General features: G+C 41.9%; 1 protein-coding gene across 1 annotated transcript; it reads right to left on the bottom strand.

The window, feature by feature from the left end:
* Positions 1-852: 852 nt before the first annotated feature.
* On the bottom strand, positions 853-24,857 carry LOC106582735 (rho-related GTP-binding protein RhoA-D). The gene is made up of 5 exons (XM_014166109.2): positions 24,620-24,857; positions 12,212-12,369; positions 9,970-10,090; positions 5,358-5,488; positions 853-4,293 (listed from the first exon to the last, which is right to left on the bottom strand). The coding sequence occupies exons 2-5, from the start codon at positions 12,365-12,367 to the stop codon at positions 4,120-4,122; spliced, it is 582 nt and encodes a 193-aa protein (XP_014021584.1). The 5' UTR covers positions 12,368-12,369; positions 24,620-24,857; the 3' UTR covers positions 853-4,119.
* Positions 24,858-25,028: the final 171 nt, after the last annotated feature.

Here is a 25,028-nt window from a genome sequence, read left to right as displayed (position 1 = left end):
TGATGTGATTTTTGAACGCATTTGCATTGATGTCAGAGTGGTTAGAGGGACAATAGAGCCCAGAGTACCAGGCCATTAGCGACCTGATGGTTGTGAGTGAGTTGGGTACAACCAGCGCATGTCCAGAGTGGATAAAAGGAGATTACTATGACTCAACGGTCACATGAAATTTTAATTCGGTCATGACTGCCAGTGGCGGTAATATAGTCACCGCAACATCTCTTGGGAGCTACAAAATTATACTGGAGGTTCTGTACCTCTCAAACTGACATTCCACAGAGATATTTTTGCTGCCTTTTATGAACTTGACATCAAAATGAAGTATAGCGTTCCAATCAATTGGCAACAACTATATTTTGGAAAGGTTTGGAAAGTTATGTCTCGATGGATGATTGAAATCCTTGCTCAGCAGAAACTGGATGAAATCTTCAGCCTGACTTGTAATAGGAAATGTCCCACTGACAAGTGACCAATGGAAATACCTACTACTTTAAAGGCAGTATCTCCTCAGAGCATATGATGGGAGTGTATTTAATATTCAAAATACATATTTTCTGCTTGTGGTAATGTATTTTTATACCGCCACTGTATTTTCAGTATGCCGACAATTGAACCACTACATTTTAGATACAGTAGCATGATGACTATTGGATCAGTGTCACCTGGTCTAACATTCATGTTTCAGTCGCTCAGGAATCTATAACCATGTACTGTAAGTTCATGTCTCACTACTACATCCCTAACTGAAGCAGTGGCTGCTAAACTGGAAAACAAGCAATAAATGATTTTGGATTCTCACATAGCTTTCATCGTCTTTGTGTAAAATGGAACAACTGGAATAGGGAGGCAGTGTATAATCTCGTCTCAAAAATAGTTTATTAACATTGTTCGTGTTCACTTTAATCAAACATTCACTACATCACTTTCCGTTTAAGCATTATTACAATGAGCTTTCTTATACAAATCTGGATTGTTATTTTAGATACTTCCAGAAAGAGGAGTTAGACACTGAGCAGATAGCTGTTCCCATAGTGGAGCAACTGCTGTAGAGACCATAGTTTCACTCATGCAGACACCGACGTAATAAAAGACAAGATTAGGTTTAGTAGTAGTGTGATCTAGGTTTAGTAGCAGCGTACACAAAACAGCAGTCTACATGCTTATCTTGATATGTAGTTTGCCTTCTGCTTTGGGGTTGAGGTTGGTTTTAACATTATGCTGGACATATAGTGTTGCAAATGCCTTTATTTAGATGCCCCAGGATTCCTTGGCATGTAGGTTGGCGTAAATGTCTGAAATCTTAAAAGTTGCCGTCCTTTTCATGGGTTGGCGACATGGAAACACTGTTTAAACATACACCCATACAAAAAGGTAATATATGGCAAATGTCAAGTTCCATTTTGTGTAGACAAACATACTCCTGAAGGGACAAACTTATATTTCCTCTGAGCTTCACTCCTGAACAGTCACAATACTGGGACACCGCTTATAACACCGCCCGGGTTTCTGTCTGCTTGAACGTGAAGTCATTTTCCTACCACAGTAGAAGCTCTGTTAACATGGATGACTTGGCCAGCAGAGGGCTGTCAATCGAACCAGCTAATATTTTTTCGTTGGCATTATGGAATACCTGTTATCGCTAGCATCACACCAGGTCGCATGCAACCCTTAAAACCTGTCATGTGACATTGCTGATGGACATTTGGAAAGTTGAGCCCTGTTTGGTTGGACTGACCGGTTTATGGACACAGGCAGAAGAACGACAGACACAAACCAGGAGAAATAGGAATGCTGTGAAGAATCACTAGAGAAAGGCTCATCGGGCTCCCGTTAGACAAATGGTCAACATCATAGGATACAAAAGAGTAAACTTAAAATGGTCATTTCCACTTCCATGCAAGTGAAACGTCCAAGCAATACAGAAAATAGACATCATGCATATTGGAGTTGTTGTGTAATGTTGGAGCCATGGTGGACAAGTAAAACGTTTAATAGAAATGTGGTTTAAAAAGCTAAAGACCAAAAGAAGCCAGGATACAGTATATTCCAGCGCCAGTCTCAGGCATGCTATAGCTCCATTGGTGTTCCATTACGTAAATCAAGTCAAATGACAAAACGGTAACAAAAACCACAGCCTAGGTTGACCAGTGACTTCAGCAACCCCCGATGCATTTTATTGTTCTCAGCAGTGCAATATAAAAATGACAGAAGATAAGAAATCATGTCCGAATGTAAAAGTAATTTCCAACTCAGTAGCACACCCTCCAAACGTTACTGTTAACATAACACAGTGCAGAACACGTCATTTTAGCTGTGCGACAGGTAGGGAGAGAGAATTGTGTGGGGACTTTCTTGGCAGCCAACAGAAGCCTCGCTCTTAAAAAAAAATGTTGGTCTTTCCTTCTTGTCAAATAGCGCCAAGACAGAACAAACTGAGAATTGACAAACCAGTTCCTGAAAAAAAAATAAATGAGGCAAAGCACACTGGGAGTTTCCTTCCTCAAATGAAATACAATCAACCACCGAGCTGAAGAGATCTCATCTATGGATGATCGAATTCTAACTGGGTTTTCAACCAGGTATGTTTTGGGAAACGCTGTGGCAAAGTGTACCTTGGAAAAATATTCAGTGAAATTCTTAATTTGTCAAGCATCATTTCCCCCTGACATTCTTTATGGCTGTGAGTGAGTGCTGGGAGTGTTGAGCTTTGTGTAACATGACATGTGTCAAAGTTGACTGGCTGTGGCATGTTGGCATTGAGCAACCAGTCCGGTCTCTCTGCTCGGCTCTCGGGGAACGCTAAAGTCACACAGGTTATCAGGAAAGAGAAGGCACTGAAAAACACTCATGTGGCTCCTCAGAATGCTGCTTTAGAATGCAGTCAGACTGGAAGTCTCCAGGCCTGTCAACCCTGACAGGATCTCGAGGCAGGATCCACCAGTCAGTCAGTCCCCCATACCATATCCCTCATACCCCAGTAGCTCCAGCCTTGTGACAAATACATTGGCATTCTCATTCTAAAAAGAGGATTGTGTCAACTCATACAAACCTACTGTAGCTACTGTAGACCATGCTTCCCTAATCATCAGGCGACACCTGTTTTAACTTGTCACGTCCTGGTGTGGTGGTACTTTAAAGTCATGTTCGCTTCTGTTTATGTGGGGATAGTCAAGCTTCTCTGTACAGGTGTTCAGAACAACCGTGAGGAATAGCTGTTCAATCCAGACCTTAGAGGGAGCGGATGGACTTCTCTGCACACATATCTGTAGGGTCATGTTACAGTGCCATGAGGTGCTCTGACTACCAGTCCTTTACCGTGTGTGTGTGTGGGGGGGGAAAGACTGATTTCAGACTATGTTATGTTATACGGACTAGCTGATACGTTCTCCTAAGTAAAATGAACTCTGAAGTCGTTTCTTGCGGCTAGTTGTCGACAACCCTCAAAGCCTAGGTTACATGCAGCAAAGCTCGGATTGCATTACAATACATACTGTGTATAATTAACGTGAGGAGGCCCTCCGCACCCCTGCTAGTGAGTTGACCAACAGGTCAGGAGGCGCGTTACTTGGTGGTATGCAAGGACTTGAAAAATAACAAAAAAAGGCACTGGTTCTAAAGAGCAAAACCTCTCCCCTGGAAAGTAGACCCTCTTACCATTAAAATCTATGCTAGCGGACAGGACGGGTTACAAATGAACAAGAGTTTGGATGAGTCCTGATTCCAACAGTGTGCATGTTGACAACACAAGCTCAGGGGACCGACTGTTTGTACAGGCCCAGGGAAGGACAGCCAAATATGTTGCATACAAATACATGTGCATTTATTATCTTCTCAAAAGCGACAGGGAAAAGAAACGCTTGTGGAAAAACTAGACGAAAGACAGTGTGCCCATTGCATGAAATAAGCATAACAAACAAAAACAATGCTGAGAAGTTTAAACACTAATTTCTAACCTGTGTTACAGACCAGTCCTTTTCCTTGTTATTTTACTTTCAGCACTTTCGGCCGCCAACCTCTTTAGCGTGAAATGAGATACAGTACAAAGATGCCATTTGGTAAAAGGTCAGTCCTGCGTAATATAGTTGTTTTGTCAGTTGACGACTGAGGTCTTCTTCCTCCTCACAACAGCAGGCAGGCACCCCTCTTCTTGCGCTTGCGCACCTGCAGCGCCGCCCTGGTGGCCATCTCAAAAACCTCCCTCACGCCATCCTTTGTCTTGGCTGAACACTCCAGGTAGCCAAAGGCACTGATACGGTTAGCCATGTCCCGGCCCTCCTCTGGCTTCACTGGCTCCTACAGGGTAAACAGACAGGGTGTTAAAACTGGTGTGGCCATGAATGTACACGCACACACACACACACACAACCTCATGGGACACTTGACTGTAATACCATCAAGACAATAAAAACACAATGTAAAATGTATTTATCCTAGTACATGTAGCCTACTGTGTTTAGGTTGTATCACCCCTCCCCCTGCTCTAGATTTAATGTTTGACCACAAAACCAATCAATCCTGGGAAATAGCATGACTCCACTGCCTGGGTACAACATAGCCACCACCAATGTTACTTTTAACATCACGCTAAAACACTTAAAAGTGATGATTTGTGGGGATCGTAAATCCTCTCTCACAACCCTCTTTGTTACACAGTTCCTGCTCTCTGAGAGAAAGAAACGGCTGACAGAGTCAGAGGGCTTTGTAACCCCCCCCCCCATTATCATCAGCAACTGGACCTGGAGACGAGTACCACAGACAGTAGGCCTACACAGAGAACATGCCGTTATGCAACGCATTGTCTGCCGTCCATTAGAACCCGCATTGAGGAGAGGAAAAGACTTCAGACTAAACAAACAAGCTAATCAGTGACTTGTAACTTCTAGGAGCAGTTGCTCCTCCCCCATGCCATGACACGCAGAGCAAAATCAGGCCCAGCCATTTCAGACCTGTCGAGCTACACGTTTTTCCAAGAAAGCAAGGGATGCCAGTGACTGAAGAGTCAAAACAGCCTTTTCCTGAAAAGTTTTCCACAGTCTAGTCAGTGACGACATTGGTCACTCAACCACCATCTTAGTTTGGCTGGTTATCAAGCCTCATGTATCCTGAAACAATGACTCGACTCAAAAGGGGAACACTAATATCCTTTGACAAATTGTCATCTTAAATGTTCTCCCTTCCAGAGGCCTAGTTGAGGACACCAGCCACATACACATCTAAAAAGTGTTGGATAGATATAAGGTTAGACAGACTACTTAATCCAACCCTTTCAGATTTACAGGAGTACCTCCTACCTAGTGGTTAGGAGTCTGTTTGAGGGTTTTGTGCAGTACACTCAGTATGGAACTATGGTACAGTACCTGCTTCATCTTGGCCAGCTCCCTCCGTGTGTGTTCGTCGTTCCTCAGGTCCTTCTTGTTGCCCACCAGGATGATTGGAACATTGGGGCAGAAGTGCTTCACCTCAGGGGTCCACTTCTCTGGGATGTTTTCTACCAGAGGAAGAAGGAACAAGAAGCAAGTAGATATTTCAGAGATACTTATGGGCAGTGGCGACCCGTCGCATTTTTATTTTTACATCTGGGGGCTTGCCTGTTTTGTGTGTTAATTTGGCATTAATGTGTGTAACACATCAGTTTGCAAACAATGTAAATATATAAACTCAGCAAAAAAAGAAATGTTATTTTTCCAGGACCCTGTCTTTCAAAGATAATTCATAAAAATCCAAATAACTTCACAGATCTTCATTGTAAAGGGTTTAAACACGGTTTTCCATGCTTAATCAATGAAGCATAAACAATGAATGAACATGCACCTGTAGAAAAGTGGGTAAGACACTAACAGCTTACAGACAGTAGGCAATTAAGATCACAGTTATGAAAACTTAGGACACTAAAGAGGCCTTTCTACTGACTCTGAAAAACACCAAAAGAAAGATGCCCAGGGTCCCTGATCATCTGTGTGAACGTGCCTTAGGCATGCTGCAAGGAGGCATGCAGATGTGGCCAGGGCAATAAATTGCAATGTCCGTACTGTGAGGGCTAGAAATGTCCGATAACTTGCAGGTGCCTTGGTGGAAGAGTGCGGTAACATCTCACAGCAAGAACTGGCAAATCTGGTGCAGTCCATGAGGAGGAGATGCACTCCAGTACTTAATGCAGCTGGTTGTCACACCAGATACTGACTGTTACTTTTGATTTTGACCCCCCCCTTTGTTCAGGGACACATTATTCCATTTCTGTTAGTCACATGTCTATGGAACTTGTTCAGTTTATGTCTCCGTTGTTGAATCTTATGTTCATACAAATATTTACACATGTTAAGTTTGCTGAAAATAAACGCAGTTGAAAGTGAAAGGACGTTTCTTTTTTTGCTGAGTTTATAATAAAATACAAAAACTTTGAACATTTCTACCTCAAAGCGGCTAGGACGGTCAAAATGACCATATGCATATTTAACAGTAGAATAGCCAGCCTCTACGAGTAAAAATAGCCGCCAGCCGAATAAATCCATTTAATATACAAAGAAAACATTAATATTTTGTTTAGGAAGGTCATAAAAAACATGATACTAAGACAATTTATTTTAAAAATACAACAACAAAAAAAAGTATTTATCTGTGCTTAGTAGCCGAGGCAATTAGGCTGCACAATGCCAATTAAATCAAATGTTATTTGTCACATGCACCGAATAAAACAGATGTAGACCTTACTGTAAAATGCTTACTTACCAGCCATTAACCAACAATGCAATATTTAAGAAAATATTTAGTAAATAAACAAAAGTAAAAAATGAAAAACACAAAAAATAACAAATGAGGCTATAAACAGGGGGTACCGGTACCGAGTCAATGTGGGGGAGTACAGGTTAGTCGAGGTAATTTGTACATGTAGGTAGGGGTAAAGTGAATACGCATAGATAATAAACAGCGACTAGCAGCAGTGTAAAAACAAACGGGGGGGTTACAATCTCATGTTCAGCAGTCTTATGGCTTGGGGGGGTAGAAGCTGTTATGGAGCCTTTTGGACTTAAACGCAGTTAACAGTGAGAGGACGCTTCTTTTTTTGCTGAGTTCATATCATGGAGTTAATAAAGCCACATACAAACATGGTCTCTTTTTTTGTTTTCTTCAGTAAGGCAGCTTCAAAATGCAGGCGTTTCAGCCTAACTCTGTGCTTTCTGTGGTGGTGGGGCAAGCCAGCAGAAAATACAGAGCGTTGCACCATGATTGGCTGGGTTTTCTGTCACTACGTCATGGCGGAGTCTAAGGGGAGACCTCGATAATTCTAGTCCTTTGTGTGCTGACATAGTTACATTAGAAGTGCCCTTCCAAGAAGGCCCAACGTCATTGGCCACAGATAAAACGTCGTCAAATCACATATGTACAGTAGCTTTGATTGGACTGATCATGTCAATGTCATACTTTCAAAATCCTAGTTGGCTGTCATGAATCAAGTCAAAAATCCACAGGCAAATCCTTATCATTTGAAGAGAAATAATGAAGAGAAATTATAGATAACGTATCGGTGCTCATCGGCCAATACAGAGCAAGTTGGAAATAGCAAATTCAACAATGAGTGGTTTGGAAGAAAGTGAGCACAGCACAAGGTGAGTCCAAAAATGTATTGTATGCTGCTGCATAAATTATGTAATTTCCCAGGGAGATATGTATACTGTAGTTATAAAAGTAATACTAAGTATGTTGTGTAGTAAGCTGTTAGTAGCCCATGTGCCTCACGCTAATAATTTGGTCACTTTTCCCTCTCTTAATTTCACCAACTGTTCTGACTTGGTGGTGCACATGTAGCCTATAGCCTGTTTTAGAGAAATGTCATCAGTGAATATTGTAAGAGCTTTCATTGTCTGCTTATATGCATTTTTAAAAAGGCAGTAAATGAGGCTGAATTAACTGTTTCGCTGCCAGACAAGGCTCTGCTGATAGCCAGATGTAGCAGTGGTAGGTTTGCGGTCCCAACATCTTAACAGTTTGTGGGCACCGTTTGTCACTGTTATAGTGTAATTCATGTAGAGTTTTGTGTAGTGGCTTTGCTGGCATGCATACATTTTATATTTTATTGTCCCACTAAGATGTACATGCTAAAATTGCTACTGCTTATGGGACACTGACTGGAGAAAGAGCTCAGCAGACAAGTCCATGCAGATCATTTATCCCACATGACACCCTATACAGTGCATTCTGAAAGTATTCAGACCCCTTCACTTTTTCCACATTGTTGTTACAGACTTATTCTAAAATGGAATACATTAATTGTTTTCCTCAAATCCACACACAATACCCCATACTGACAAAGCAAAAACAGGTTTTTAGAAATGTTTGTACATTTATTAAAAATAAAAAACAGAAACACCTTACTTACATAAGTACTCAGACCCTTTGCTATGAGACGTGAAATTGAGCATCCCATTTCCATTGATCATCCTTGAGATGTTTCTACAACTTGGGAGTCCACCTGTGGTAAATTTAATTAATTGGACATGATTTGGAAACACACACACCTGTCTATATAAAGGTCCCACAGTTGACAGTGCATGTCAGAGCAAAAACCAAGCCATGAGGTCAAAGGAATTGTCCGTAGAGCTCCGAGACCGGATTGTGTCGAGGCACAGATCTGGGGAAGGGTACCAAAATGTTTATGCAGCATTGAAGGTCTCCAAGAACACAGTGGCCTCCATCATTCTTAAATGGAAGTAGTCTGGAACCACCAAGATTCTTCCTAGAGCTGGCCGCCCGGTCAAACTGAGCAATCGGGTGAGAAGGGCATTGGTCAGGGAGGTGACCAAACACCTAATGGTCACTCTGACAGAGCTCTAGAGTTCCTCTGTGGAGATGGGAGAACCTTACAGAAGGACAACCATCTCTGCAGCACTCCACCAATCAGGCCTTTATGGTAGAGTGGCCTGACAGAAGCCACTCCTCAGTAAAAGGCACGACAGCCCGTTTGGAGTTTGCCAAAAGGCACCCAAAGGACTCTCAGACCATGAGAAACAAGATTCTCTGATTTGACAAAACCAAGATTGAACTATTTGGCCTGAATGCCAAGTGTCAATCTGGAGGAAATCAGGCACTGCTCATCACCTAGACAATACCATCCCTGTGGTGAAGCATGGTGGTGGCATCATGCTGTGGGGATGTTTTTCAGCGGCAGGGATTGGGAGACTAGTCAAGATTGAGGGAAAGATGAACGGAGCGAAGTACAGAGAGATCCTTGATGGAAACCTGCTTCAGAGCGCCCAGGAACTAAGACTGGGGCGAAGGTTCACCTTCCAACAGGACAACGACCCTAAGCACACAGCCAAGACAACACAGGAGTGGCTTCGCGACAAGTCTCTGAATGTCCTTGAGTGGCCCATCGAGAGTCCGGACTTAAACCCGATCGAACATCTCTGGAGAGACCTGAAAACAGCTGTGCAGCGACGCTCCCCATCCAACCTGACAGATCTCGAGAGAATCTGCAGAGAACGGGAGAAACTCTCCAAATACAGGTGTGCCAAGCTTGTAGCGTCATAACAGCCTCAAGTCTTTGTGGGTATCACTGCCAAAGGTTCTTCAAAAAAGTACTGAGTAAAGGGTCTGAATACTTATCCAAAGGTTAAAAACAATTCTCCCTGTTTTTGCTTTTTCATTATGGGGTATTGTGTGAAGATTGATAAGGTGGGAAAAAACGATTTAATCAATTTTAGAATAAGGCTGTAACGTAACAAAATGTGGAAAAAGTGAAGGGGTCTGAATACTTTCCAAATCCACTGTATAAAACTGTTAAACACACGGCCACAGTCACTTCCAGTTGAGCAAACACATTTAGCATGCTAGATACTGTGCTAGTTTCAAAACACATTAAAACGACATAGCCAGCTGTTAGACAAGTACAGTTGGCTGTTGGAAATCAAAACAGAGAAAATCAGCAACTGAGTGTCCCCGGAATAGAAATAAGCTTTTCTTCTGGTAATTTACCTAAACTGTCGGGGCTGTCGATAGAGAAGCACATGAGGATGACATCTGTGTCGGGGTAGGAGAGAGGCCTCAACCTGTCGTAGTCCTCCTGGCCGGCTGTATCCCACAGTGCCAGCTCCACCTAAAACACGCCACAAAAGAGAAGAGGAAGTGTCAGGACTTCGCAGATACAGGCAAAATGGCTGCTCTTAAAAAATAAAAAAAAAGGCAACATCTTTCTGAAGCAAATTTCTCTCAGACCTGAGAGTCCTATTTTTTTGTTATATGATGTTGAGTAATAGATGCAGTAGCATGTGCAGATGAGCAAAAAGAAACACAAAGCTAAATTAAAAACGCACTTAACCATCCTTGGTCACTAAATAATGGTGATTCCGGTTTAAGTTACCAAAAACAGGAGCGCCACGACTGGGCTTGGCAGTGTCGTGCCAAAAGCAGTGGAGCAAAGTGCTGGCACCTCTTTTACTGTGGAAATCATTACAAAGATACCGTAGCTGTAATTTTGTTTTCACCATGTTCTCATAGGGCAATGTAAAACACCATCAAAACAATGAAGCATTCCAACTGGAAACAGTCATGCCTTAGAAACAGCTAATAGCGACTAATATGAGCCGGAGCAGTGTTTCAGTTTCACTGTTCCTCACAGAAAAGCTGCTTCCAAAATGGCACCCTGTTCCCTATATAGTTCACATTGGGTCCTGGCCAAAAAAGTAGTGGGAATAGCGTGTCATTTGGGATGTAGAAATACTGTATCTCTGAGATATCTCTCAAGTGATGCAGCAGGGATTTGGAGGAAGATTTGCATATGGGACACACTCTAGGTGTGAAGTCTTAGCAGTTGAACGTCTTTGGCGGCCGTGAAACTAGCAGTGATAACCATGATGATGAACAATACTGCTAGAAGTGGTTGTCATAGCTCTGGTCTTGGGGGGGGGGAGAGAGAAACCAGTGCAGCAGCTAACGACGGGTCGTTTGTCTCATTCCACGGGCAGGTTTTCACAGGGATGCAGAGAGGAGGCATGGAGGCTTTATCCCATCACACCACTGATTAATTCCATTAGGGAAATCAGGTGATTAAGGAGAATCAAACCAGATACCTTCTGTTCCTCAGGGGAGTAGACCAGAGCAACTACATTACAGTCTGCTGGATTCTACAACTGAATCATAATATTCTGCCACAACTTGCTTTTTACTGTATACATGATTTAAGCACTATTTGAAGAGAGAGAAAAAAAAAAGTCCAATGTCTTTGAGAGGAGGAGCCTGTCCTTCATACAACATACATCTAGTTAAAAAGGTTAGTAACATAACTTTGAAAGATCAATGTATGACCACAGTACACACATTATTCAACCATCCCAAAATAGCAGCTATAGCAGAGGTTTGTAGGGCGGGTGCGAGTGGGAGGCTACATACTCCTGGCATGAGAAATGGGGTTAGGAGCCATATCCCCTCTGGACACACTGACTGACTGCACAGCACAAGGTTTTGGGGGAACAAAAAAGGACAAAAAAGGGCTATATTTAGAACTGGGCCCAGCCCCGCCCACTGAAGGTGAGAGAAAGAGATTACCATTCTCCCTGAAGGAAAATAAGATTTAAAATGTGGACTGTGGCGACTATATACTGAGAACACTGATCTTATCCACATCAAATTAAAGTGGGGTAATTCTGGGGGCGCAGTGCAGCCCCCTGGGAGAGCTAAGCTGAATGGGGTGCTGGGAGGTGGCATGATCCATCTTGCACACTTGGATCCCTGACTTTGTGTATTTCCTGTACAGAAGACAACAGTACATCAACCCCTCCCCCACATGCATGTTGCTCCCCCAGAGCAGGAAATGAGAGCCGTTTATCGGGCTGAGGGGCAGTCTTCAGGGGGTGGGGGATTGCCAGTGGACATCCATGTTCCCAGTCGGTGCAGGAAGCCCAGGAGTACAGTCATTTCCTGTTTTGCCAGGCTGTGATCCTGTGCTGGTCAGTACAGGAGAACAAAGCCCATTGACATAACATCCCATCTGCTGTGGAGGGGCCCTGGCCTCCAGAACACAGCTAGGCTACGCCCCAAGAGCCCCGCGCCACTCCCACTACACTCCATAACAAGACCGTTTGTTAACCAAAGCCTTATGATATAGGTTTACTGTGTGGGTTGGCTGTTTGGTTCATGTGTATGAAGACTTTACACTTAAGTACAGATCATTTCTGTATTTATTTTTTAAAATGTATTTCCTGGATGGTAGTCTACACACCTGTTTGCCATCAACCTCGATGTCAGCGATGTAGTTCTCGAACACTGTGGGCACGTAGACCTCGGGGAACTGGTCTTTGCTGAAGACGATGAGAAGACAAGTCTTTCCACAGGCTCCATCCCCCACGATCACTAGCTTCTTCCTAATGGCTGCCATTACTGTGGAGAAAAGCAGGGAACACTTTACAGTCACGTCACTGGATTTTCAAAAAACTTTGACAACCCTAATAACTGTTGGATTGTAAATAGTCTGAATATACTCAGCGAGAGAATAGAGCCGGGAAACCCGTGAGGGAATAAGAGTGTGATAAGGAAGCAAGATGTAGCTAGTCTTAGTTCTGTTCTACCCCTGAAACAAGGGCATTTTTTTTTTTTTTTTAACAAACATTTGGACAACTGACACCATGACATCCCATTTCTAGAAGGAGGCTGTTTGATCTCCAGGTGGGGATGGGATGGTGATGGGGGGAGATGAGGCAAGCTGGGACAGGGAGGAATGCTGTGTTCCATCAGCCCATTCTCTGACTCCACCCTTCTTGCTTCCTACTATGGTCGGTCAGTGGAAAGGCAGGCAGCACTCGGAAAGGCAGGCAGGAAACTGTAAGTGCTCCTCCAGCTGTTTCCTTAAATTATTACAAACAATATTGTTCCTTCTCTGTCCATGTCCCTCTTAAATTGCCTGGTTACCTACATTTCATCAGTAGGGTATAGAGTAACTTTTAAAATGTGTGGTCTTTTTTAATGTGATTTTCCCGTGTTTTATATATATTTTCACACTATGAGGTTAGACTAATACTGTGAAACTTATGAGAATGCCCTTTTAGTGTCCCTTTTAGTTCCAAAAAGCTGTTTGAAAACACCGGCTGAAAAATCCACCTGTTTTGTTGGGATGGAGTTTTAGCCTGCCTGGTGACCCAGTAAATTAGGCATAGTTAATAGGCCAATAAGAAAAAGAGTTCCAAACCTCTCTGCCAATAACAGCTAGTTTTCCCCACTCATACCACTCCCAGACAGTCCTAATAAAATTCTTACTTGAGAAATGCTCTTCGCAAAGAAGCGGTTTTGTTTATTTTTGTACCATTTTAATTAAAAAACAATCACAGTAAGGTACTTAAAATGAGGGTTGTGTGAAACACCAGGCAGTTTCAGAATAACTCAAAGAGAGAGAGAGAGAGTGATGCCCTGCCGCTGACCAGATCCCAGCGCTGTGTGGGATAAACGTCCTTGATAAACGAGGCTTCTGTAGTTGTCTGAGAGGAAAGCAGAGCAACTATGCATAGTCATTTGGCTGCCTCCTCCTCTGCTTCTACCCCGACGGCTTGGCTGACAAAACCCCTTTACCGAAAGCAGAGAAAGTATTGGACATACATCATATTGCTGCCTTCTAGCAAAACAATTATATTCTCCTGTGTTCTCTCCTGCTTGGCTGTCAGGATGATGATGCCGCCGAGTAGAGATAAGATTCAGACAAGCACGAAATCTGTCTAGATAATGAAAAAAAAAAAAAAGCATAAAATTGAAAATATATTAAATCTAATGACTGACTTGTATTAAGGTACAGAGGTTTCCCACCCCACACTGACAGCTCTGTGAACCACAAATTAACTCCCAAGGCAGATAGTAAACTGGGCTGGATAGGAGAAGGACCAAAACGCTGGATGGGCCTGAGACTGAGGCCGAGCAAGTGGGAGAGGAGACAAGAGCACCAAGCCAGGCTCCCGAAGCTCACCCTGTGAAACAAAACAATCCACTTCCTGTGCTGGGCTACTGTGGTGGGGAGGGGGGCTGGGGAGGGGCCCTTGGCTGCTGCCCTATTTGTACAGGCCTCCATGGAGTCGAGCAGAGGAGAGTGCTGCCAAAGACTAAACACACAAAACCCTCCTCTTTTTGCACACCACTAATGATAAGACAGTGACTGCATGCATGGGCCCTTAGTGTCCAAGAATCACTAACAGCCATTAAGGAACATCTTGTATTGAAAAAGGTTATAATTCTTATATTTCCATGTAGACAACATCCATTATATACACACACACACACTTTTTTAAATGGCAGGCTTATGATGTTGCTGACAATTAGTGTTAAACACAATGCACTGGATCAGTAACACAGTAGAAGAAAGACTAGCCACTGTACTCTCCCTTTTCTATTCCGTCATCAAATTCAGACAATTACCCAACAAGTTATTGTGACAGCCACCAATTTAATACAGCAGAACCATCTGCAGAATGTGAAAAGGATAAGCCATCAATCCTGTCTTACTCAGCCCACTTTCCACTAGGGGTAATGACCCACAAACTCATTTGCTAAAAAAAGAAATGAGCTTGATCCTCCTCTCCTGAGGCAAAATGGAGTGAAGTACGCCAAAATATTCTCTCAGTTGAGGAAGTTACAGTTCCTCCCTGAAATCACTGCTCTAGACATCCAGAGAATGAGTCACATGACGGGTCACTATTAACTACACCTAAAACGCAACATGTCGGCACCATGTTTAATGAGCTGAAATAAGACCCCAGAAGTGTTCCATACTCACAAAAAAGCTCATTTTTCTCAAATGTTTTGCACAAATGTGTTTACATCCCTGTTAGTGAGCATTTCTCCTTCTCCTCCAAGATAGTCCATCCACCTGACTGAGGTGTGGCATATCAAGAAACTGATTTAAACAGCACCTTGTGCTGGGAAAATAAAGGGACACTAAAATGTGCAGTTGTCACACAACACAATGTCACAGATGTCTCAAGTTGAGGGAGTGTGCAATTGGTATGATGACAGCAGGAATGTCCAACAGAGGTGTTGCCAGAGAATGTAATGTTCATTTCTCTACCATAAGCCATCACCAACGTTGTTTTAGAGAATTTGGCCGTATGTCCAACCGGCCTCACAACCGCAGACCACGTATAACCACGTCAGCCCAGGACCTCCACATCTGGCTTCTTCACCTGCGGGATCATCTGAGACTAGCCACCTTGACAGTTGATGAAACTGAGGAGTATTTCTGTTTGCAATAAGTCCGTTTTGTTGGGGAAAAACTCATTCGGTTTGGCTGGGCCTGGCTTCCCAGTAGATTAGGGTCTAATGAATTTATATCAATTGAATGATTCCCTTATATGAACTGTATGAGTAAAATTGTTGAGATATATATATTTTATACACTGAGAAATGTTTGGCACATCAAATCACAATAATGTTGCAGTATCGATTCACAATACATATAGAAACGTGAGATGCATATCGAAATGTGATAATTGCAATGCATATCGTATCAGCACCTAAATATCGTGAGGCCCCTGGCAATTCCCAGCCCTAATGTGTAACCTTGAATATATATATCTTTAAAACAATGACACAGAAATATATTTGTAGTTGCTGGGACAGCAGCCATGTTTTAATTCAACTAACATACCATTGAGACATATCCAGCTGTACATGTAGATTTGGAGGGATTTGTCGACCTTCGTTAATACCATATTGACTGAGGAGGCCATAACACCGGGAGCTGTTTGTTATTCTCAGTTAAAATGTCAATGTTGGTAAAAGACACTTTCTCAAAACAAGAAAGAGGCTGTTGAGGTACAAAACAAGCTACTTTTCCAGGTATATAACATTCAGCATTGAAGGACTGCTTGAATTTATGCAACTAATCTACACAGTGTACAAAACTGAATATTAGGAAGGTGTTCTTAATGTTTTGTACACACACGTATTCATGGATGCCAGGTTTTCCCCCCAAAAAAGACAATGAAACAGAGAGACTAAAAGATACAGTACCAGTCAAGTTTGGACACACCTACTCATTCCAGGGTTTTTATTTTATTGTAGAATAATAGTGAAGACATCACAACTATGAGACAACACATATGGAATCATGTAGTAACCAAAAAAAGTTCAAAATATGCTTTTCAAACAGTCTTGAAGGAGTTCCCACATATGCTGAGCATTTGTTAGGTCAGCATATGACACCAATAACAAGTCTCTTCTTAGTGGTGTCCTTTAGTAGTGGTTTCTTTACAGCAATTAGACCATGAAAGCCTCCTCTGAACAGTTGATGTTGAGATGTGTCTGTTACTTGAACTCTGAAGCATTTATTTTGGTTGCAATATCTGAGGCTGGTAACTAATGAACTTATCCTCTGTAGCAGAGGTAACTCTGGGTCTTCCATTCCTGTGGCGGTCCTCATGAGAGCCAGTTTCATCATAGCGCTTGACGCTTTTTGCGACTGCACTCTAAGAAACTTTCAAAGTTCTTCAAATTTTCAGAATTTACTGACATTCATGTCTTAAAGTAATGGTGGACTGTCGTTTCTCTTTGCTTATTTCAGTAGTTCTTGCCATAATATGGACTTGGTCTTTTACCAAATAGGGTCATCTTCTGTATACCACCCCTACCTTGTCACAACACAACTGACAGGCTCAAACGCAATGAGGAAAGAAATGCTACAAATTAACGTAACAAGGCACACCTGTTAATTGCAATGCATTCCAGGTGACTACCATCATGCTGGTTGAGAAAATCCCAAGAGTGTGGAAAGTTGCCAAGGCAAAGGGTGGCTACTTTGAAAAATCTCAAATATAAAATAAATTTTGAATTATTTAACACTTTTTTGGTTACTACATGATTCCAATGTGTTACTTCATAGTTTCTACAAAGTAGAAAATAGTAATAAAAAAAATAAAGGAAAACCCTTGAATGAGTATGTGTCCAAACTTGACTGTTTCACTCACTCGGATACTTTTTCTGGTGAGATACATTCAGCCTCTTGAAAATTGAAGAAAAATGTAAAAATTGATCTTTTTTTTCTTCCTTCAATTTGCAAGAGGCTGAATGTATCTCACCAGAAAAAGCATCCGAGTGAGGGAAACAGAGCCCTTCTGTATGTGTAGCCAGATGGCTATATCAGATGGCCTATCTGATAATGTCTGGTCAAAAAGAGTATGATATTGTTGCCGCCTGTAGCATTGAATGCAAGGGAAGCTAGCAAACATTTAGCCTCCCTTGATAAAAAAAAGAATTAAATAATAGCCAATCAGCGCTGAGCTAAATTGAGTGAGCTCGACTGTGAATGGTCTTGGTGCACCCAAAAAAATATTTGTCAGAGGAAGCCAGTTTGGATTTGGCTTCGCACCAATCACATTCCATCAAGCGCAATAAGTAATTTACAGAAACAACTTGAATTGTTGCATCTCGTTGTTGTTGTCTGGTGGATAGCTAGCTAAAATTGTCCCTTTCCTAAATGGATGGAGATAGGGATTTGGACTTGTGGTTTTACTCAATTATCCGTACTGGCCAATGAGTATAAGGTGGATTCTTATCAAACCATATATTTATACATTGGGGCCCTGGCTTAAGAGAATGGAAGTTAAATATGTAGAAGGCTAATGTTACCTAGCTAATGTTGCCCACCAAAAAGGAAGTTGGGCTAGCGAACAAGCTTTTTAGCCAGGTAGCGTAGGACAACAAAAAATAAGTGTGTATGGTATTGACAGTCATAGACCGTTTCGGCAACATGAAAGAGGATGGCATTGGCGTTTCTCTAGTAGGGTGAGTCAACATGTTTTTCTAGTTGCACGAATGTGCACGCACACACACCAGAAGCATGGACAGCCACATCATATTTAGCTTACGTTGATTGGACTAAACAGTTTTTGGTATATTTTAGTTGTCACTGTATTAGAGTAAGCATAGGTGATTTGATGATGTTGAAATGGTGGAGGCAGCTCCTGTTCTTTGCTACTTGCGGTAACTCTGTGGTTCTAAAATCAATAGTTTAGCAGTACAAAAATGTTGGGAACATTAACTTGCTTGACCATGCTGTAGGTCACGTAACTGTTTGTTACATGCAATATGCTTTGTGAACTTCACCGAACAGAGGTTGCTCTCCGGTTTTGTGCTGAAACAAAATGTGTGGTTGAATTTATTCTGCCCCCGTCTTACCATTGTCTTGGCCTTAGGCCTATGTATCACGGTGGCAAGGCATATGAACTAACAGGTTATAGAGCACACAATGCAATCATCACAACACGTAGGTTGTAATATGGCTTTTTTCCCCCCTGGTCTGGCTTGTATCCTGTCTGATTTTACCCCCGCTACTGCCTACATCTAGCCTAATATTTGGTAATACACATCATGCATGACCAGAGAAGGAAACAGGGTCATAATTAAGTTCTGGTGAAACTAAACCACACATAAACAAATATCCACCAGGATATCAAGGCCTTTTGACCTGTTCAGGGAGCATTAGTCTAATGTGACACATACAATATATATTACAAGAGGAGAATGATGCAACTGTGTGCGGGAGTGAATCCAATACTAGTAGAACAACCCTCCCACTTCGAGTTAACATTTCACTTTTCCAAAGTTTTCCAGAGGCCTAAACCAGTCAGCCAGTAGAAGTTTTGCAACCAGAGCAGTGCGAGTAGTGAGTACTGAGAAAAGTGACCCAGGCACGGTCGGGTGGGGCAGCTTCTCTGTCTATTGTAGGAACAATAAACCACACATCAGGAGACCGGGAGTATGGGTTCACACACACCCGGGAAAAGCTTCTTAAAGGAAAATATATCCACCTTTTTGTAATGTGATGACCAAACAGACTTCAGGAGTGGTATATAAGTGAAAACAACACAGGCCATAATCCAAACAGCATTGTTTCATATCTCTCAACAAGCTACAGTGCGAGAGGTTTCTTATTGTAGCCTACAAGTGCAGCATTTTAAGTCAGCTGACATGATCAAAAGGTCATTTCCTGATTAGGAAATCTCACCAGCAAGTTAAGGAACTTTAGTAGTCTTACTAAACACAAATAAAACCCTCACAGTTGTAGAGAAACTTGTTTTTTATCCGTTCTGTAAGTCATAGAAATGAAAATGTTACTGGAAATATTAACTTGTGTTTTACTACATCAGTCAGTATTGACATTTTTTATTTTAAAGGGTTTGTACCAAAATGTACACAATCCATTCTCCACTGCCAGCAAGACTGTAAACTCTCCTTCCAGACTCATTAAGCATCTCCAATCCAAAACTAAATCTAGAATCGGCTTTCTATTTCGCAACAAAGTCTCCTTCGCTCATGCTGCCAAACATACCCTCGTAAAACTGACAATCCTGCACTAACAATTCTCCCTCACTAACTTCTAGTATCTTACCGATCGCTGCAGCTGTACACAGCCCATCTGTAAATAGCCCATCTAACCAACTACCTACCTCATCCCCATGTTTTTTTCTGCTCTTTTGCACACCAGTATTTCTACTTGCACATCCTCATCTGCACATCTATCACTCCAGTGTCAATTGCTAAATTGTAATGGCCTATTTATTGCCTTACCGCCTTACTTCATTTGCACATATATAGACTTTCTATTGTGTTATTGAGTGTACGTTTGTTTATCGTCGCACTGCTTTGCTTCATCTTGGCCAGGTCGCAGTTGTAAATGAGAACTTGTTCTCAAATTGGCCTACCTGGTTAAATAAAGGTGAGAAGAAAAAAAAATATATATATATATATTTTTTTAAAGACAGCCTAGACCACGAGGTACACTCACTGCATGGTTTTTGTGTGGGTGGGACAAGCATTAAAGTTGAGGTGACTGCGAAACAAATTTATTTAACCTCTGAGCTTGAGACGATTGTCCCACGTCCTCCGTCACCTAAGCCAATTATAAATGACCAGAGATGACAAATGGTTCATGATGAGAAGCACATTTATTATTTGTATTGCTGTAGTCCTGATATGCTGTTGACGTAAAAGAGAAAAGAAACATGTATTAAGAGTTTGGAAGCAGACAGTTTGGCGCCGAAAGTTTTTGTTGTGCGTTTCCAGTCAATATAGCCCGTCTTTCTATTCATGCCATTGATGATCAAACATTACTACTGCGGTACATTGGGATAATGTGAAACAATTAAACGTGAAGGTAGATCATCAGAAATGGCTATGGTTACCATGCATTCCTCGTTAATTGTAGGGTTTTCTGGCCATTTCCTGGCTGGAAGTTTCACCGGCAGACGCATTCCAGAGCGCAGTTAATGAATGGTACGGATAATGCGGTAGTAGCTTATCCCGGGTTGGCATACATATTTATATCCCTGGTGATATTTATGCTTAAAAGCATGTGTAGCACCTTTTATTGTTGTGCGCTTGTAGTGATTAATGTATGTTCATCGTCTGTAGCTTGAAATTCATGCATTGTTAATTGGACACGATCTAATATGGCTGTTACATTATGGGAAGGGCTATTGAAACTCCTGCCGTTTGTTGAATAGACAGGCAACAGTTCGGCATGCTGCCGGGTTAACAGGCATCCTTGAAGCCCGGGTTCGCTTCGATAGAGTTCTACTTATTTTGATTCATTCAGTTTGTCTTTGATCAACGCCGTTTGTTATTTTGTAAATATTTGTACAGCGGCCGGCGTTATTTCTTCACTTGCAAATACTGGGCAAGTAAAACCAGATCTACCATTGTGGCCTTCTCAATGTTAAAGTCCAACCCTTGGGTCACTTTTACAGAGCATATCTGAGAAATGGGCTAAAGTTCACAGGTTGGCAGTAACCGTGGCTGCTGTTTGAAGCAGAGAGAGAGAGAGCACACAATGACCCAGGTTGGCTCCACCATAACATTACACATGCTAACACCACTGGCTATCAGTGTAACTAGGACCAGTCACATCTATCACTAGAGGTTGTATGGCAATCACCATGTTAAATATTACTCATTTAGCAGACGCTCTTATCCAGAGCGACTTACAAGTAACGAGAGACTGCTATGGGCCTAAGCGCTACTGTAACGTGAAATGTATTTGCAAAAATCTTATTAGGCCTAATGATCTTAGGATTTAAGCCTAGGCTCATAACACACATTGTTTTCCATCTTCAATCAAGCATCGTTAAAGTTGGAGTACCTCTGTCTGGCTTTTTAGTTCCCAGGGCTGCCATAGACAAGGCTATTTAGTTTCACATAAGTTAATTCTCAGTGTAACGGTAGTCCTCATGGTTAGAGAGGAATCCTGGCACTGTGTGAAATTAGCATAATATGTGGACTGGAAGTTATACATTGTTCCATTCTCAGTCGGTGAATGGGTCTTTCACAATGTCATTCATATTTTTGGGGCGTACATTTTATACACACACTGGTTCTTTCACCTCCATTTCAATACAGTGTAAACCTATTTCGCTTACGGGGAACCGTTGAAGTAAGAATCGAACACCCACTTCTAGAATTACAAACTCGTGTAAAAGCAAATTCCTATCCTTGTAATTTCCTTTCAAGAATCAATGTTTATAAGAGCAATGACAGACAGATTTGATCCTTTTAAGGGCAATACATTCTGAGCCCTGTTCAAATGAGGAGAAAACAAAGCGGATTGGTCGGTGTATGGCCATTTTGTTATAAATCCAAAGACATGAAGTTGGTGGAAATAGTACAACAGAAGACAGACACTGATTTACCATTACATGCTTTAGCATTAGGCTCAGGGATAGTGAGAGTGACAAGATAGAAAGTGTGCTGGTTGGTAGATGTCCAGGACATGGCGACCCTGAAAGGTATGCCATTGGCCATCCCACATGTGGAGATGCAGCAGGCTGATATCTCAAAATATGAGACCCAGGCTAAACTTGATTAAGGCGTATTTAGACATTTTTAAAATGTTGAAATTATGGCATGGGGTCTAATTTTATTTCATGGCAATTTCCTACCTTCCACTAGGGGCAACAAGCACCTTTTATCATCTAGTAGGCTTGCGATGAGCTAGAGCAGCGGGTCCAATCCCAGTGCTAGGCCCACTTTTTTTGTTAACCCTATCCCAAACCTTAACCACTCAGAATTATTACGTAAACTTAACCATCAATTTTAGTTTCGGTATCCCTTTTGCAGTTTAACTGACAGGCAGCTAACATACACCAAAATATGCCTTAATTATAAACCGGCAACACTCTCCATAATCTAGACGCAACCCGGTCCCACGCACATAGTGAAAAACAGCCAGCCATGCCACATCTCTGCTACTGCAGTTATGTCACTTTCACTCAACTCAGGCAAAGCAGTCCAAACAGGACCAACAGGTCGGCTCTGCAAGCCTTCTATTACAGCTCTACTCTTCAGAAAGAGGGCATAGGCATACAAGCCTACATTCCTTTCCAAATCACAGAACAGTCCCAGCCTTAAACCTTGTTCACAATACTCATAAGCGCTCTTAAATTGCACCGGATGCCATGCATTTCAATGGGGACGTCCACAACGGAGTTAACGCCCCCTTGCGGTTGAAGGCTCCGTTGCGAGACGGACTCTACATGCCTAGATTATTATTATTATTTTTAATACTTTGTGTCGTCTTCAGTCCAGCCAGAGTCCATCGAAGACCGGGAAGTTACCAACCACAGATGAGGAAAATGTGGTTTTCGGCGGTGGCTTTATGGGATAGCTAGCAACTTGTAAACAATGACCCATTCCTATAAGTGACTAAGTACTATTTTAATAGCAATGTTAAATACACATTGGCTGCTAAGCCAATTATATTATATGACTGACTCCCGTTTAAGAATATTATGATGGTAATGACCTTTGTTTGATAATTATTAGGTGGAGGACGCTAGCTACAGTATCTTCAACCTAGCCTAGCTATTTGCTCTGCGGTGCAAGGTAGCTTGACTTGCTATACATTTAGAGAAATTAACTAAACAAAACATGTTTTATCACCTGAAATAATATATTTATCCCGTCTTGAATGAAGAGGTCATATTTTCCAATCTCCCAAAAATAAATGCGATCTCTGACGAGAGACAGGCTCTCCTCCATCTTGTGTTACAAACACTACACTTGTCTGTTCAGTAGCGGGGCAAGATGCCGCATTTAGAACAACTGGGAACTCAGAACTCTTAAATGGGAAATCCCCGACTACAGTGCGTTCAAGAGAACTGGGAACTCTGGGGGGGATCCCAACTGAGAAAAATCATTTTGAATGGTCATCAAACTTGGAATTCCAAATCGGGAACTCTGGCCTCTTTCTTGAGCTCGAACTTACAGACCTCCTGGTTTGGTCCGTGTAGCCCTTGGATATCAGTTTGTTCTTTACTGACTTGCCTAGTTAAATAAATTGTGTACATACGTCACGATTTGTACAGGGCGTTAGCCCTTAGCCATGACTAATGCCGCGTTCACGTGCTTGTCGGAACTAGGAAACTCAGAAATGTCCGACTTGCTAACTGGTTATAGTTTTACACCTGCCACATTCAACTAATCAACTAATCTCCTAGTTCCGACTAGCCTATGAACGTGGCATTAGCCAACTCAACTCCACGATTTACGATTGAGTTGAGCAGCAACTAGTGTGGGCAGATTGGAGGGCCGACGTCAAAATGAAGTCATCAAAAACTACGGATTTCAGAACACAAACAATAGCACGCAATTAAACAGAACATTGGGTGGTGTAATACTTTTCTGCCAATTGTATTAGGCTGTGGAAATGCCTCTAATAATTTCTTCGGCTGAGAAACTCAACCGCCCTTTCGTTCAGAAATGACAAACACCTCACCGCCCAGAGATAGGAATTTAAATAATCTACAACAATCTACAACAAATAAACTCGACAGGGCCTGCGTGTTTAAAGTTGACCGCTTTAAAAAAAATAGTTATTGAAACCTTTAAAATGAACATTATCAGTGTAATATGAAAAAATGTGGATTTATTCTCAAAGACTGATTAGCGAGGTTGCTGCTTTGAGTTCCGTCAGTAGCCTAGGCATATGTTGCATTCGTAACCAAGTGAGAAGTATGAATTTACCACATATGACTGGGAGAAAACCACTCGAACGCCTCTCCAACTCGTAATTACTAGTGGCAAACTCATATTGAACTCCCACTTCTTTCGCATGTTGACCTCTTGAATTCAATTACTAAGGATATGACCTCGATAAGCCTTTTCGGCAGTTAAATGCAACAAAGCATTATACAAACAATCTAATATGTACATTTGGACACCAATTTGTTTACAAACACGATATGTATTTTTTGTTTGTTTTAGCAGCTTGTTGGCCAATCAGCATCTCAATGATAAATAACAGTGAATGCATCCAACTGTTATTTTTGATTTCAAAACTGGTAAATTCCCACCTCCCACTTGGTTACAAACGCAGCATAAGAAGCAACAGTGTATCAACAATTACATCGAAATCAGTGAAACGGTAAAGGGCGTGATACAATAATGAGTCACTCTGGAATACCCAGGAATAGATTAAACCTAAATCTAAGAAATAAGAAACATAGGCTAACTTGTCGATTGACTAACTATCGCCACAAGCCACCACCTACTTTCCCGGCCCGAAGCAAAGTGGCCTAATCAATTATTTCCAAACGGACAATCCTTGTCCACCCCGCTAACTATAACAATTGAACATGATATTTCAACGAAAAAAATTTACCTCTCTTCTGGCCGCTGTTCAGATTTTACTCCCGACTTGCCTTCCTTCTCTCTGGATCGTGACACCCTTGCTGCAGTATTCGGTAAATTAGCCTACATAGAGGGTGCTAAGAAACAGGACAGACAAACATAGGATCCTCCCACCGATCAGGAAAGGCAGTGGTGGCGCTTAATCTCTATTGGTTAGGGACGAGGTGCAGCAGTTGGAATCAGTGAGGTCCCCTCCCTTTCCACGGTCAAAAATAATGACATCATTCGTTCTAGAATAAAGGGAGGGGGCCAAGGAAGTACACAAGTAGGGTGTGGATGAAATGGTCACCAAATCAGTTATTAACAAGCATCCTCAGAACTATTATTTCCCTATAAAATATATATGTTCTATAAGTAGTCTGTGTTACAGTATTTGTTCA

This window comes from Salmo salar, chromosome ssa22 (assembly GCF_905237065.1).
Source record: "Salmo salar chromosome ssa22, Ssal_v3.1, whole genome shotgun sequence".
NCBI lineage: Eukaryota > Metazoa > Chordata > Actinopteri > Salmoniformes > Salmonidae > Salmo > Salmo salar.
Note: the sequence above shows the minus strand (reverse complement) of the source record. Positions and strands in the feature narration are given on the sequence as shown.

Coding starts and splice junctions, on each gene's coding strand:
- LOC106582735 (XM_014166109.2), bottom strand. CDS start 12,367: ATGGCAGCCATTAGGAAGAAGCTAGTGATCGTGGGGGATGGAGCCTGT. Junction 10,091..12,211: donor TCGAGGTTGATGGCAAACAG/GTGTGTAGACTA, acceptor GGCGTGTTTTAG/GTGGAGCTGGCACTGTGGGA. Junction 5,489..9,969: donor CGACAGCCCCGACAGTTTAG/GTAAATTACCAG, acceptor TTCCTCTGGTAG/AAAACATCCCAGAGAAGTGG.